The sequence below is a fragment of the Ceratotherium simum genome, chromosome 24 (genome assembly GCF_057802395.1).
Source record: "Ceratotherium simum simum isolate JZ-2026a chromosome 24, ASM5780239v1, whole genome shotgun sequence".
Lineage (NCBI taxonomy): Eukaryota > Metazoa > Chordata > Mammalia > Perissodactyla > Rhinocerotidae > Ceratotherium > Ceratotherium simum.
Window position 1 is genome coordinate 14660759 of NC_141923.1, and position 14926 is coordinate 14675684.

The following is a 14926-nucleotide window of genomic DNA, read 5'->3' on the forward strand; positions in this document are numbered from 1 at the left end:
TTTTTAGCTTAGCTCACTGTGCAGATGATGAATGATGTTGTTAAACCAGATAAGAATTACAGGAGGAGGACCCAATTTTCCTTGGAGGGTTGGGGGAAGATACTAGGTCTGAGTTGAACATGGTGATATTTCTGTGACCACAAGGGGGTGCTGTCCAGGGACCCATTCTAATTCTGGGGCTGCTGCTAGGCATAAGGGTTTCTAGGCTATCGGTTTGTTGGCCAGGATTCAGGAATTGACTGTATGCAGATTTGGTTACAGCCCAGGAGTGGCTGAAACTCACTCAGAAGACCACAGAGTGAGGAAGGCAAGAACTGAGCCTGGAGCCCTCTCCAGGCCCCAGCACGTAACAGGGGAGCTCTACCTGGCTCTGGGCTAATGACAGGGAGGAGGGATGCAGATGACAGAGCTTTCCCCCGGGGTTTACAGGGCCTAAAACACATGAGCATTTGTACATTTGGGCAGATTTATATTCTTAAGTAGGTTGAAGTTGAAATGTGGTGAAGGCAGCAAGTAGACAGTGGCCTGAGTGTCAGGACAAGTCAGTCTGAGGTTTAACACACCGTTGAAAAATCCACCCTGAGGTTATCAAGAGTGGACTGCCCCGCACCCCCAAGTCATCTTTTTCCTTATTGTTGAAGCTCAGGTCCTCATGCTAACCATAACAAGTCGAGGCATGACCATGCATTTTCCCAGATTCTGGAGGCTCTGTCCTGGTCTTGCCAAGCCAGCCCGTGTCCTGCTCTGTCTCACCCACACTCTGCTCCAGGCTGCCTGCTGGCCTGCCCACCAGCCCTTACCCCTACAGGCCCATTCCCCACCTCTGCTTGTCTTCTCGCTCCAACTTGGAGTCCTCTCCTTTGCCCTGGGGGGAACCCACCCTGGGTGGCACCTTGGTGACAACGTCTCCAGCTCCATTGTCCACTTTAATCTCTCCTTTTTCTTATTCCCTCTCTATTTATAGTGAGTACCATCCAGTTTGGCATTCCACTTTTGTTTAATTATTTCACACCTACCACTTGCCTCTCTCAAACTAGATTGTATCATTAATTCATTAAATCAGCAAATATGTGAGTGCCTGCTCTGAGGTGGGCTCTGAGGCTGTGTCACATCTAAGCTCTTGCTTTGCATCCCTGCATTTGCACCAGGCACAGTGCCTGTCACACAGGGGTACTTGCAATGGGATGGTTCTTTAAACATTTTTCCCTGGCATCTGGGGGTATGCTGTCGAAGATAAACTCTCCCCTTGTAACACGCAAGTTGCTTAAGCAAAAGTGCAGTGTTTTCAGTGTATTCTGAAATCTTCTGCATTTTAGATGAAAACAGATTTTGGTTTGGGCCTGACAGAAAACAAATAATCTTGTCTCTAACTCCTCTTCTGCCTACACTCACCTTCAGGTTGGATCACCCCAGTTTGTGGCCTGTCTTTCAGGTTGTTTGGCTCTGAAGAGTCCATCTCCCCTGGCTCATTTTCTTTGAAAGCCAGTGACTCTTTGGGCCTCCTTAATGCAGTTTTCTCCCCTCATTGTATACTACCTGCTCTGTTTTTCTCTCCTTGGATTTGGGTCCCTACTTCTAAGATCTCCTTGGGGCCTCGATTCCTACAAAGCTGGCCAGGTTATAAAAGATCACCTGGTCCAGACTCCCACTTAACATTTTAAAACCAGGACTCCTGACTCCCAGTACGGTGCTCTTCTGCCACCACCCATCACTTGGCTTCCATCATTTCCAAACCATGTCTGGTGTTCATGTTCTTCCCCCAAATGTTCCTGATGCTTGGGGAATGAAAAAAGCATCCATATTTGGAAAGCTCTGAGCTCTCTGGGGGCGGGAGCAGAGCACAGACTGTTCTCTGGAGAAGGAGGGTGTCAGAGCTGACTCTCCCGGCTCTCCCCCAGTCGCGTTGGTGCTGATGCACAGAGCAGGAGGCTGTGCTGGGCCCTGGCTGGGCGTCCCTGCTCTGTGCCTTGAACCACGAACCAGGCAGAGGTCTGCAACTGCCCTGCAGGGCACACTGCAGCCCCGCAAGAGAGGGAGAGGAACTCAGGCATGTTGAGCTCCTACTGTGTGCCAGGTTCTGGAATAATAGTGGTAAATTATTAATGATTACAGCATTAGAAATAATTCCTTCTAAACACCATTCTGAGCACTTGCCCCTTAATGCCCTTAATCCTCACAACAGCCTTGAGAGAGAGAAACGGGTAGAGTCCCCATTTAAGAGGAGTGAAGGGCGACCCCCTGCTTCAGCCCCTAGTTCTGATTCTCCTTTGCTGTCAAGTGCTTGCTTCGTACGTCCGGGCTGGCGTATCATTTGGGTAGGAACTCCCGGGTGCAGAGACCTGAGGCCGGGCTGCAGGAGGCTCAGTCGCCCCTGGGGGGCTGTGAGTGAGGTGCCTGGTTTGAATTGAACCGCCCCCAGGGCCAGTGTGGACCTTGCAGGACGTCTTGGAAAAGGCCCTGCACAGCAGAGCCAGCACTTGGGCTTCTTATTTCAGCAGTAGGGTACTTTAGTATTCATGGCACATTCCCAAACCGGAATTTCACAGAAGACCTCTGAACGAGTCACATGCTACAAGCTCCGTCTTGGACCACACCACCCGGTCCAGCAGTCACCCGAGGTCTTCCCGCGGCGTGCCGCCCGCCGCCGCCAGGGGGCGCAGGAGTCGCGTTCTCGCAGGGCTCTCGCGCATGCGCGGATCCTGCCCGTTCCCGGGCAGCGGCTCCCTGGGGCGCCTCACTACTCAGAGGCCCGGAAATTTGGATCCTTCTGAGATTCCACGCTAGGTCAGGGATCCGAGAAGAAGGGTGAACTTGCCAGCCTTCTTTATTAACCTTGGATCGTTGAGCCTCGGAAGGGACTCCTGGGCCGTTTCTAGAAAGCTGTGCCTTCTGCAGGCATTTACGCGTAGGCCGGGAGCCGAACCTCTGCGATGAGCGCTGTTCTCTGTGACGACGTTTACAGAGACTCCCACGGGAGCTGACAGCGTCTCGTACGTGAAAGCATTCAGGGCGTGGATCCCTTGAAAAGAGAAAGGGCGTGCTAGTATGCATTCTGTAGTGGAGCTTTGGCAGGAGTGGACGTGCTTCCTGTTTTCCATGGACAGAAAACCCTGGTAATGAGGACTGCAGAAGCCCAAGGAGGATTTTCCCAGAGTATTTCCTGGTGGATTAATGTTCAAGTCTCCAAATGACAGAATCCAATCCTGACCTTGATGAATTGGTTATTTGTTAATGACCATGACCTTCTAGGTATCTCGGAGCTCAGGACAGACACGTAGCCACTGGCAATGCTTCCTCCCTGACAGAAGAGTTCTCCAGTGTGTTGGGGGCTGTGTCCCACCTACTGTGGACCTGCTCTGGTAGTTAGCCCATTGGATAGGGCTCAGGGTGGGCTCTGCCAGTACCCACTCTGTGACCTTGGGCAAATCATGAACCCTCTGTGATGAATTTCCTCATCTGCAGAGTGAGGAGAGGAGAGAAGATAGGGGATCAGTTTTTTTTCCTTGAGAAGCTGTGTTTCATTTTGTTGAAGCCTTGCGATCCCTCTAGGTACAATGAAAAAAGTAGTTTTATTGAAGGTCCGTGAGTGGAGGGCACTGGATTGTAGACGTGGGGTCTGGGGAGTCCTTGTAGAATGCTTGCTTTTGCCAATGTGGGAAACCCAGAAAATGTGGGAGTGGGGTGTGAGAGTGGGAGGAGCTGTGAGGCCCTGGCCTGGTGGAGATCTGCTGTGTAAGCCTTCTGCTGGCTGTTTATCTCTGACTCAGTAATCTCCCAGGCCTCTTCCTGTCTAGATTTAACGGTTCTGCAAGTGGTGGGAGGCTAAAGGCTGTATTTCATGTAGCCACTCATCTCAGGTTGCTGGTCAAAGCTTCCCGTTTATATTTAGGTGGTGTAAGAAGAGTAGGAGCCCTTTTATTGCCGCTGACCCATATTCATATTTAATGTTGGTTGTGTTAGTAGGCTTCTCATTGGTTCTCTTTTTGGAAGCAAGCAGAGACTCAAAGACCCCAAAGAAAGTTAGGGGGCTGGACCCTTAGGTGAAGGTCCACTGAGGCGCTTGTTCTTGGTTCTTCTGTGGTATCATGTCTGTCTCAGTCACTGCACTTTTTACGTTGTTTTGAAAATATCTTTGTCCTCCATTTTACTAGAGGTGGAGCTTCTCCAGGGACAAGACCGCGTCTCTTCTGGGAAGCCCAGCCCTCACCAGAGCACTGCACACAGCTGGTGCTCAGTGCGAGTCTGTGGAATGAAGAAAGGACATCTGCTCACGGCAGCTCTCACTCCCTGCTGTGGTTGGGGCATCCAGGGGCTGTACTTTGCCCTGTGGGGATCCCCTCTTCTTAGGAAAGAAACTAGAACCAAGACCAAAGTTTCCATGGCATCACATATGATGAAGGTTGAGGGTCTGTGCTAAAATGTTACCTGTGCTTGATTCTGAGTGGTGGGAATGTGAATGATCGTTATTTTCTTCTCGATGAGTTTCTGTATTTTTCAGATATCCCTCAAAAAAATTGAGGAGGATTGTCATTCCCCCCAGGAAAGGTGCTTGTTGATAGTAGTAGTTACTATTTATCAAGTACTTACCTTGCTCTATGCCAGGCACTGGGGCAATAATAATCAGTTGGAGCAAGTGCTATTATTCTCATTTGCTTGATGAGGACACAGAGGCTCCGAGGTATGAGTAGCTTGCTCAGAGTCACAGAGCTAGTAAATGAAGATGCAAGAGGTTGAATCCAGTTGTGTCTACTCAAAAGTCCGTGTATTTTCACGTCTTAATATTTTACCCAGCAGTTTGGCAGTTAGATAACAGATGTGATTTTTAGCACAAAGATTAAAAATAATATAATAAAATGTAGGATTGCCATATGACCTACCAATTCCATTCTAGGTATCTAGCCAAGAAAATTGAAAACATATGTCTATACAAAAGCCAGTATGTGAATATTCATAGCAGCATTCATCATTATATCGAAAAAGTGTAAACAACCCAAATGTTCATCAGCTGATGAATGGATAAATAAAATGTTTTATATCCAGGCAATGGAATATTACTCAGCAATAAAAAGGAATGGGATGTTTGGAACTAGAGAGAGAGAGAAGTTGTACAATATTGTGAATGTAATAAATGCCACTGAATTGTTCACTTTAAAATGGTTAACTTTATGTTGTGTGAATTTTACCTCAATTTAAAAAGAAAGGAATGAAGTTCTGATGCTTGCTACAACGGGTATGAACCTTGAAAACATTATGCTAAGTCAAAGAAGCCAGACACAAAAGGTCACATGTTATATGATTCCATTTTTATAGAATAGGCAAATCCTTAGAGACAGAAAGTGGATTAGTGTTTGCCAGGGTCTGGGAGGAGGCTAGAATAGGGAGTAACTGCTAATAGGTATGGGATTTTTTTAGGGGTGATGAAAATATTCTGGAATTAGCTAGTGTTGATGGTTCCACAACTTTGTGAATATACTAAAACCACTGAATTGTACACTTTAAACAGGTGAATTTCGTGGTATATAAATATCTCAATAAAGCTGTTTCAAAAATATATAAAAATAATATAGCAAATGAATAAAATGCTTCCTCTTGGAGATGTTCTGGCCTACTGTTACCCAAAGATAATAGTGATGTAAAGAATAATCACAATAGTAACTATTTTTCTAGTGCTTACTACGGTGCCAGGTACTGTTCTAGGCACATAGCATTTTACATGTAAAGTCAGCTGTGGGTTAGGAACTGCGGAGTCTGGCTCCAGAGCCCACGTTCTTAGCCACTATGTAGTACTGCTTTCCATATAAAGACAAGTCAATCAGCCATATGGGAGAGTGTCATGTAAAGGCTAAGAGCAAGAACTCAGGAGTCAGTGTCTGGTTCAAGTCCTAGCTCTGCCACGTACTGGTTGCGTAATTTTGGGTGAGTTACTTAACGGCTCAGAGGCCCAGTTCCCTCATCTATGAAATGAGGATGACAGTAAATCCTCTCTCCGTCTTGTGAAGGTTAGAAAAATTATGTCAAACTCTCAGAACAGTGTCTGACATGTAGCTAGCACTCACTACATGTTATTACTATTATGTGGTTACTAAGTAGAGACTTAAAGAGCAAAAATTCAAATTACAAACTCATTTAGTGAGCATTTCAGGTTGAATTAGCATCTCATTTGCTCACAGAATCATAGAGCTGGAAGGGACATTGGAAGATAATCTGCTCTAGCCGGTAATGTCTAACTCAGGGCCTGGCATCCCCTTCTTTTCTGAGAGATGTGTGTATATATGAGTGTATGTAAGCATGTACATGCACACCTCCTAAGAAGAGTGTGCTGACTCTGGAAGGAAGACAGCAGTTTCTAAAAGCACTCAGAATGTGCTAACCGTGGCTCCCAGTCCAGAGACCACTGAAAATCACGGACGCTGTGGACTGACAGGGAGGGCACAGGAGATCTAGGCCAGCCCCCCATCCTCCCCAGCATTGTGTGGTTTCCATTAGCCATCTCTCTCTACAGCCTTACAGGGGCTTGTTCTCCCATTGAGTTGAGTACGTTGGACACCTGTGGGCGCCTGGCCATTCTAGAGGGGAGAATGTAGGACCAGCAATCTGGGGCTGCCTTTGCCAGGACTTTGCTTTGAGGATCTTGAATCTCTTCCCGAGTTTCTTTCCAGCCTTGGAAATTGAGATCCCTGGAAGTTGTCTTACTGTCTTTGAAGTCCTTACCACAAGGCTGGATTATCAGAGACGTGGTATTATAATAAGTTTTTCTGGTACTTGCAGTTATAAACTGCTCTGCGGGTCATGTTACAGCAAAGCGTCAGGTCTGCTTGTCCCGGGCCTGGCTTCCAGAGATGCGGTTAAGATAAATGAGGAAACAATGCCTAATGTTGTAGTACATTGTTCATATAATTTTATAGCCTTTTATTGTGTTACATTACTTCATAAGAAATTAATTGCCTGTTCATTTTAATGTGATTAAAAAAATCACAGTATTTGTTTTGGCTGTTAGTCTTCTGAAGTCGTACAGCTCAAGAGGTTATCTCAGTAGTTCAGCCCTTCATGACACAGACAAGGAGTGAGAGGCCCGAGGATCCCGATGATCCGGGGCATTGCCTAGAGTGATGCAGCTCTTGGTGGGAGAGAAAACCACCGCCCTAAGGCTCCCGACTTCGACTTCGGTTTCTCTGCCTTTACAATTTGAAATTCATCGTTATTGTCGTTGCTGTTATCAGGCACTGACTGTGCTGTCAATGGCTCAGTGGGACAGGATGTTGTGAGCAGGATTTTGTAGTCAGATAGACCAGAGGTCAAGACTTGGCTTTATCATCTACTAGCCATGGAACCCCAAGTTCAATCTTATCTGTAAGGTGCTGTTAACGCCTTCTTAGCAGAGTGGCCTTGGGGATTATAAAGGATGACTGTCAAACCCCAGGCACAGTGCTGGGTGTGAAGGGGCCTTGATAAATGGACCTTTATTTTTTTTTTTCCCTTTTTCTCCCCAAGGCACCAGTAGATAGTTGTATGTCATAGTTGCACATCCCTCTAGTTGCTGTATGTGGGACGCCTCCTCAGCGTGGCCGGACAAGCGGTGCGTCAGTGCGTGCCCAGGATCCGAACCCGGGCCGCCAGTAGCAGAGCACGTGCACTCAACCGCTAAGCCACGGGGCTGGCCCCTGGACCTTTATTATTAATGAAACTTTTCAGTCTTACATACCCAGAGCAGGCTCCCAGCAGAGGGATCTCAAATTTAGAGAGTCCTGAAACAATTGGGGTGTTAACCCCTCAGTGAGCACTGGAGTTTTTGGTGATGAGATGTGTAGCTCTCCATTTCCTCAGCCAAGCCTCCAGGGATGTATAGCCCTTGAGGAAATAAAATGGAGCTCCCTTTCAGAGATGATGAAACCTTGAAGTGGAAGGAAGCAAAGGGTGGAGAGGCCAGGTTGCCATATGATGTTCTGTAAGTCACGCCTAAGTAGAGCCATTCGGAGGCTGAGCACTTGGAGCTCTTAAGTGTCCGGGCTCCTCAGCTGCTCCTCAGCTGCTCCTCAGCTGCCCAGTGCCCCCTCCCAGCTGTGATGTCCCACTGGTCTACTGTATCTGTGGAGCACCTTCCTTTGGGCACTCTGCCCTGCATCAGACTTAGCAGCCCTTATTTCCTCTTTCAGAATATTACCTGGAGCAGGGTACATTTGCCCCGACTCCTGGGCTTCCTTATCCTTTCCAGTTCTGGCCCCTGCACAGACCTTAGGCAAGTCATTTAACATTTCTGAGACTGTTTCTTTTTCTACAAGATTGGGAGGAGGATGGAACCTCTTAGATAAGACCAAACAGGCTAATGCACATGGAAAAGCATCGAGAGCAGTCATGTGTGATCTAAATGATTTTGTTATAGTTAATTTATTTAAAATGTGTTACCCTTCATAGAAAGGACCTTACAGAAGTGAGCCTATCTGTGGGAATTCTCTTCTGTGGCAGGGAGATAAATTTGGGGTCCAGAGGCTACTCAGCGTTCTTTATATCACAGCACACGGTCAGCTGCGTTTTTCATGCCTGCTTTAAAGTTGGCCTCAATGATTGGTCAGGGAGCAGTTAATTTCCACCCTTTTTGTACACAGCTTTGATTTTGGAGATGCAGATCTTATTGAGATGTTTATTAGGCATTGCCGTCACACCAGCTATTTATCAAGTCTGTTTTTCACTTTTTTTGTCATGCATTTTTCTGGAAAAAAGAAAGTAACTGAAAACATGATTGATGATAACTTTCCAAACTGACAAGGTGTCAGCTGACATTTTAAGGGGGGGCCAATCTGGGCTGTGACCTCAGGACTCTGCTTCTCAGACAGTGTTGATCTGATCCCAGACACTTGAAAATTTATAGTCCAGTCCAGAGGTCCTGTAAGCAGCTTTTGACAGAGAGCTAAATATTCTGGAACCAAGCTGCAGAGCCACAAATTCGCTGTGGTAAATGAAGACTCTGCTATTGCTCTGAGATGGACCTAGTGGCACATGGAATGACTATCATAGCATTTGGGAGAAGGAAGGGAATAATATTTACCATAAGGGGCCTCCTACCCAAGAATGGGCTGCATGCTGAGGACCACTTTGCTAGCCCAGACCTTGGGTGTCCACATACCTGCCTAATTAGAACACAAACCCTCAGAAAACACCAGTCCCTCCTCATGGTGGAGGATTAAGTTGTGTAGCTAGTTTGAATATCTTACTGACTATGCATGGCCACAGATTGCAGCCCTAGATGACTGGATTTCAAATATTTCAGAACTCAAAATACAGATGATAGATAAACCGTATTGAACTAGATTTGGTTTTTCTTTGTTTCAGTGGGTTTGGCAGGTCCCTGAGGGCCTTGGTCATCTTCATGAGCATTAGTGGTCAGAGTCCAGCCTGCAGTGGTACAAAGTGCCAAAGAGTAGACTCACTTTTTCCTGGCTCTTTGACACACTCTGGAGAATTTGTGTTTTTCTTTTTTGTGTTAAATCCTTGATGTCAACTTGCACATTATTTGGTTGCTTCTCATGGAAGCAGAAGACAGAGTATGAAACAATTTATCTCTTTTTCTTGTTTTTTGGTGGCTTTAATTTTGCACAAGTGAGCCCTTAAAGCACATTTAGGAAGCTCCAAGCAAGTGCTGGCTTTTGAGTAGTTGTGGAGCTGTTCTACCAAATGGTGAATTTGTTCAGTTTCTTTTCTGAGTCTAGGAGAATTTGTGTGGTAGTGATAATATTTTAACAATAGTAACAGCAAACATTTGTTAAGTGCTTTTTTTTTTTAAACATTGAAAATCATTTTATTTAAAAAAAAAATTTGTTTTTCTTTCTTTATTTTTTCCCCCAAAGCCCCAGTAGATAGTTGTACATCATAGTTGCACATCCTTCTAGTTGCTGTATGTGGGACGCGGCCTCAGCATGGCCGGACAAGTGGTGCGTCGGTGCGCACCCGGGATCCGAACCTGGGCCGCCAGCAGCGGAGCACGTGCACCCAACCACTAAGCCACGGGGCCGGCCCTGTTGAGTGCTTTATATAAATAAACTCAACTAATATTCCCATTGAATTCATTCAGTTAATCTTGTATTCTCCTTCAAAGAAAACTCCAGGAGGTTGTAATAAAGCTCACCCTGGAGAGAGGCTGCTTTTTTTTTGCAGCTGCTTAAACAACTCTGGCTCTAAGTGGAAAAGGCATGAATATTGAGCATCTAGGGCTGGAGGGACATTAAAACAGTTATTATAACTGTATTCCTTCTGTTTAAAAAGTTTAGTAGAGACATGGAGGATAAAAATAAACCTAAGTCGGGGCCAGCCCGTGGTGTAGCGGTTAAGTGCGTGCACTCCACTGCTGGCAGCCCGGGTTTGGATCCTGGATGCGCACCGATGCACCGCTTGTCAGGCCGTGCTGTGGCAGCGTCCCACATAAAGTGGAGGAAGATCGGCATGGATGTGAGCTCAGGACCAGTCTTCCTCAGCAAAAAGAGGAGGATTGGCATGGATGTTGGCTTAGGGCTGATCTTCCTCACAAAAAAAATAAACAAATAAATAAACCTAAGTCAAGTTTCTAGAGATGAAAACTACAATGTCTGGGATGAAAAACATACTAGATGTGATTAATGGCAGATTGGACATTAAAGAAAAGATTAGTGAACTTGAAGACATAGCAATAGAAACTATCCAAAATAAAAGAGAGAAAAAAATTTTCTTTTAAAAGTGGAAAGAGCATAAATGAACTGTGGGACAACCTCGAGTGGCCTAATATGTGTGTAATTGGAGTCCCCTAAGGAGGGTGGAGGGTAACATAAAAAATTTTGAAGAAATAATGGCTGAATGTTTTTCAAATTTTATGAAAACTATAAACCCTCAGATCGAGAAAGCTCAATGAAGCCCAAGCACAAGAAACATGAAGAAAACTAAACCAAAGCACTTCGTAATCCAAATTGCTCACAACTAGTAATAAAGAGAAAATCTTAAAAGCAGCCAGAAAAAAAAAGACACATTACATGCAGATGAACAAACATACAAGTGATGGCAGATTTGTTGTCAGAAACCATGCAGATAAGAATACAGTGGAGCAACACCTTTAGAGTGTGTGTGTGTGTGGGGCAAACTGTCAAACCTGAATTACGTATTCAGTGAAAATGTCTCTCAAAATGAAGACCAAATAAAGCCTTTTTCAGACACAGAGTGGCTGAAAGAGATCATCAGCTGAACTGCACTATAAGAAATGTTGAGTGAATGCCTTTAGATAGAAGGAAAATGATCCCAGAAGGAAATACGAATCTACACAAAGGAACGAAGAGCACTGGAAATCATAGCTATGTTGGTGACTATGTGAGTTTTTCCTTCTTATTTAAGTGTCTTTAAAAGATAATTGGCCATGGGCCGGCCCCGGGGCTTAGCGGTTAAGTGTGCACGCTCCGCTACTGGCGGCCCAGGTTCGGATCCCGGGCGCGCACCGATGCACCGCTTCTCTGGCCATGCTGAGGCCACGTCCCACATACAGCAACTAAAAGGATGTGCAACTATGACATACAACTATCTACTGGGGCTTTGGGGGGAAAAAAATCTGAAAAAAAAAAAAAAGGTAATTGGCCATTTCGATAAAAATAATAACCATGGGCCGGCCCTATGGCTTGGTGGTTAAGTGCGCGCACTGCGATGCTGGCGGCCCGGGTTCGGATCCCGGGTGCGTATCGAGGCACCACTTCTCTGTCCATCCTGAGGCCGAGTCCCACATACAGCAACTAGAAGGGTGTGCAGCTATGGCATACAGCTATCTACTGGGGCTTTGGGGGCAAAAAATAAAATAAATAAAATCTTTAAAAAAAAAAATAATAACCATGTAGGGTGAGATTTATAACCTATGTAAAAGTAAAATGTATACAATAAGAGAATAAAGACTGGGAAGAGAGGAATGGAAGTATGCAATTGCAACAGTGTTATACTATATGTGAAGTGGTATAATATCATTTGAAGTAGACGGGGATAAGTTAAACCCTAAAGCAACCACTGACGGTTCTGCTCGGAGACTTGAATACCCTTGTTTCAATAAATGATAGAACAAGTAGACAGATGATCAGTAAGGATATAAAACCCTGGAAGAACACAATCTACCAATTTGACCTAATTGACATTTATATGACACTCCACCCAACAACAGAATACACATTCTTTTCAACTGTAATGGAACATTTACCAAGATTGACTATATTCTGGGCCAGGAACAAGTTTCAGCAAATTGGAAGGGTTCAAGTATGTTCTCTGGTCTGTCTCAGGGATTCCAAGACCACCCTCAGGTCAGTGATTCACTAGAAAGACTCACAGAACTCAGAAAAGCTATTATACTCATGGTTACAGTTTATTACAACAAAAGGCTACAGATTAAAATTAAAAGCAAAAGGTGCTTAAGGCAGAGTCCAGGAGAGACCAGGTTCAAGCTTTCAGTGGTCTTCTCCCAGTGGGGTCATATGGACAGGACTTAATTCTCCCAGCAATGATGTGGGGCAATGCTTATGGGGTATCGCCAATCAGGGAAGCTCACTGGAGCCTTGGTGTCTAGGGTCTTTATTGGGGGTCAGTTATGTAGGCATGGAGTGCCCATGGAACTGACCTTAATTATTCAGTTTCCAGCCCCTCCAGAGGTCAGACTGATATAGTGTGGCCCATAAATCTCACTGTAAGTGTAGCTATCTGATGTGGCCCGAGACCCCAGATATACAAAGATACCCTTATCAGATAGGATACTCCAAGGGCTTAGAAGTTCTCTCCCAGGAGCTGATCAAGGGCACAGTTCTTTGGAATGTGCAGAGTTTGAACATCCCACGCCCACTTAGCCCTTCACTATATAGACCATAATGGAATTAGTTTAGAAATCAATAATAGAAAGATTTTGGAAAATTCCCAGGTATTTGGAAACGAAATAACACATTTCTAAAGAAGAAATCAAAAGTTAACTTAGAAAATATTTATGTGAACTGAATGAAAATAAAAACACAACGTATCAAATTTTGTAGGATACTGCTAAAGCAGTACTTAGGGAGAAATTTATAACTAAGTGCTTATATTAGGGAAGAAAAAAGGTCTCACATTTATACTTTAGTTCCCACCCTGACAAACTAGAAAAGGGCGAGTAAATCAAATCAAATGTACACACAAGAAAGGAAATAATAAAAATCAGAGCAGACATAAGTGAAATAGAAAACAGAAAGACAACAGAGAAAAATCAGTGAAAACAAAATCAATGAAATCAAAAGATGTTTATTGAGAATTTCAATAAAACTGATAAACCATTATCCAGACTGTTCAGGATAAAAAGAAATGAGAGAGGTGCCATCACTAGAGATTCTACAGATATTAAAAGGATTAGGGAATACTATAAATAACACTGTATCAATAAATTTAACACTTCAGAAGAAATGGAAGATAGAAATTACCAAAGTTCACGTAAGAAGAAAGAGATCGTCTCAACAATCCTATATCACACAAATTGAATTTGTAGTTAAAAAGCTTTCCACAAATGGCTTCACTGGTAAATTCTACCAAACATTTAAGAACAAAATAAGAATTCTACACAAACTCTTCCAGAAAATTGAAGAGGAGCAAATACTTCTCAAGTCATTTTATGAGGTTAGCATTTACCCTAATACCAAAACCAGACAGAGACATTACAAGGAAACTACAGACAAATATTCCTCATGAACATAGATGAAAAAAATTCCAAGCAAAATTTTAACAAATCAAATTTAATGATATAAAAAAGGATAATACATCATGGTCAATGGGGTTTGTCTCAGGAGAGGAAGTTTGGTTTAACATTTGAAAACCAGTCAATGTAATTCACCAGATTAAAAAAGTAAAAGAGAAAAAGCCATATGATTATCTCAATAGACACAGAAAAAGGATTTGAAAAAGTCTGGCATCTGTTCTTGATATAAACTCATAGCAAAATTGGTGTAGAAGGGATTTTCCTCAACTTAATAAAGGGCATCTATGAAAAACTCACAGTTAACATCAAACTTAATGGTGAAAGACTGAATGCTTTCTTCCTAAGATCAGGAATGAGATAAGGATGTCTGCTCTGACCATTGTGCTGGAGGTTCTTAGTGCAATAAGGCAATAGAAGTAAAAGGCATCCAGATTGGAAAGGAAGAGGTAAAACTGTCTTTATTTGCAAATAGCATGATTGTCTTTAGAAATTCTGATGGAATATACAAAAACAGTAGGAGAACTAATAAGTAGAATTTAACAAGGTTACAGAATACAAGATCAGTATTCAAAAATCTATTTTATTTCTATATACAACAATGAAGAGAAGGAAATTGAAATTAAAACAATACCACTTACAACAGCATAATAAACATGAAATACATAAGAGTAAATCTGAGAAAAGGTTTGCAAGGCATGTACACTGAAAACTACAAACCATTGCTGAGAGATGTTCAAGATGACCTACATAAATGAAGAGAAATACTGTGTTTATGGGTCAGAAAACTCGATATTGTTAAGATGCCATTTCTCCCCATATTGATCTATAAATTCAGCATAATATCAATCAAAATCTTAGCCAACTTTTTTTTTTTAGAAATTAACAAGCAGAATTTATGTGGAAATGCAAAGGACTAAGAATAGCCAAAAAACTGAAAAATATGAACAAAATCAGAACACTAACACTACTGTCAAGATTTTCTGGCCCCCTAGAGCAATATTAAAAAATTAAGCCCCAGGAAAAACAACTCACCCAGTTTTTGTATGTTTGATTTTTTTAGGACTTTGCTTAGAGAAGTTGCCTATTTCCTCTTCTACCAGTAATCTCCATGTGGACCGGGAGCAGGATGTTATCACGTGTTATGAGAAAGCTGGGGACATTGCACTCCTGTACCTCCAAGAGATAGAAAAGGTAAGTGAGGACTGTGTGTTCATTCCAGTTGATAAT

The 14926-nt window shown here is 43.6% G+C and overlaps 1 protein-coding gene across 5 annotated transcripts in view; it reads left to right on the forward strand.

Annotated features, from left to right (window-relative positions):
• TTC7B (tetratricopeptide repeat domain 7B) overlaps nt 1–14926 on the forward strand; it is a 248951-nt gene that overhangs the window by 43595 nt on the left and 190430 nt on the right. For all 5 annotated transcript variants that reach the window (XM_087448059.1, XM_087448057.1, XM_087448056.1 and 2 more), the window contains exon 4: nt 14760–14890. In XM_087448059.1, coding sequence (XP_087304185.1) covers nt 14760–14890 — 131 coding nt within the window. The remainder of the gene's footprint in view (nt 1–14759; nt 14891–14926) is intronic.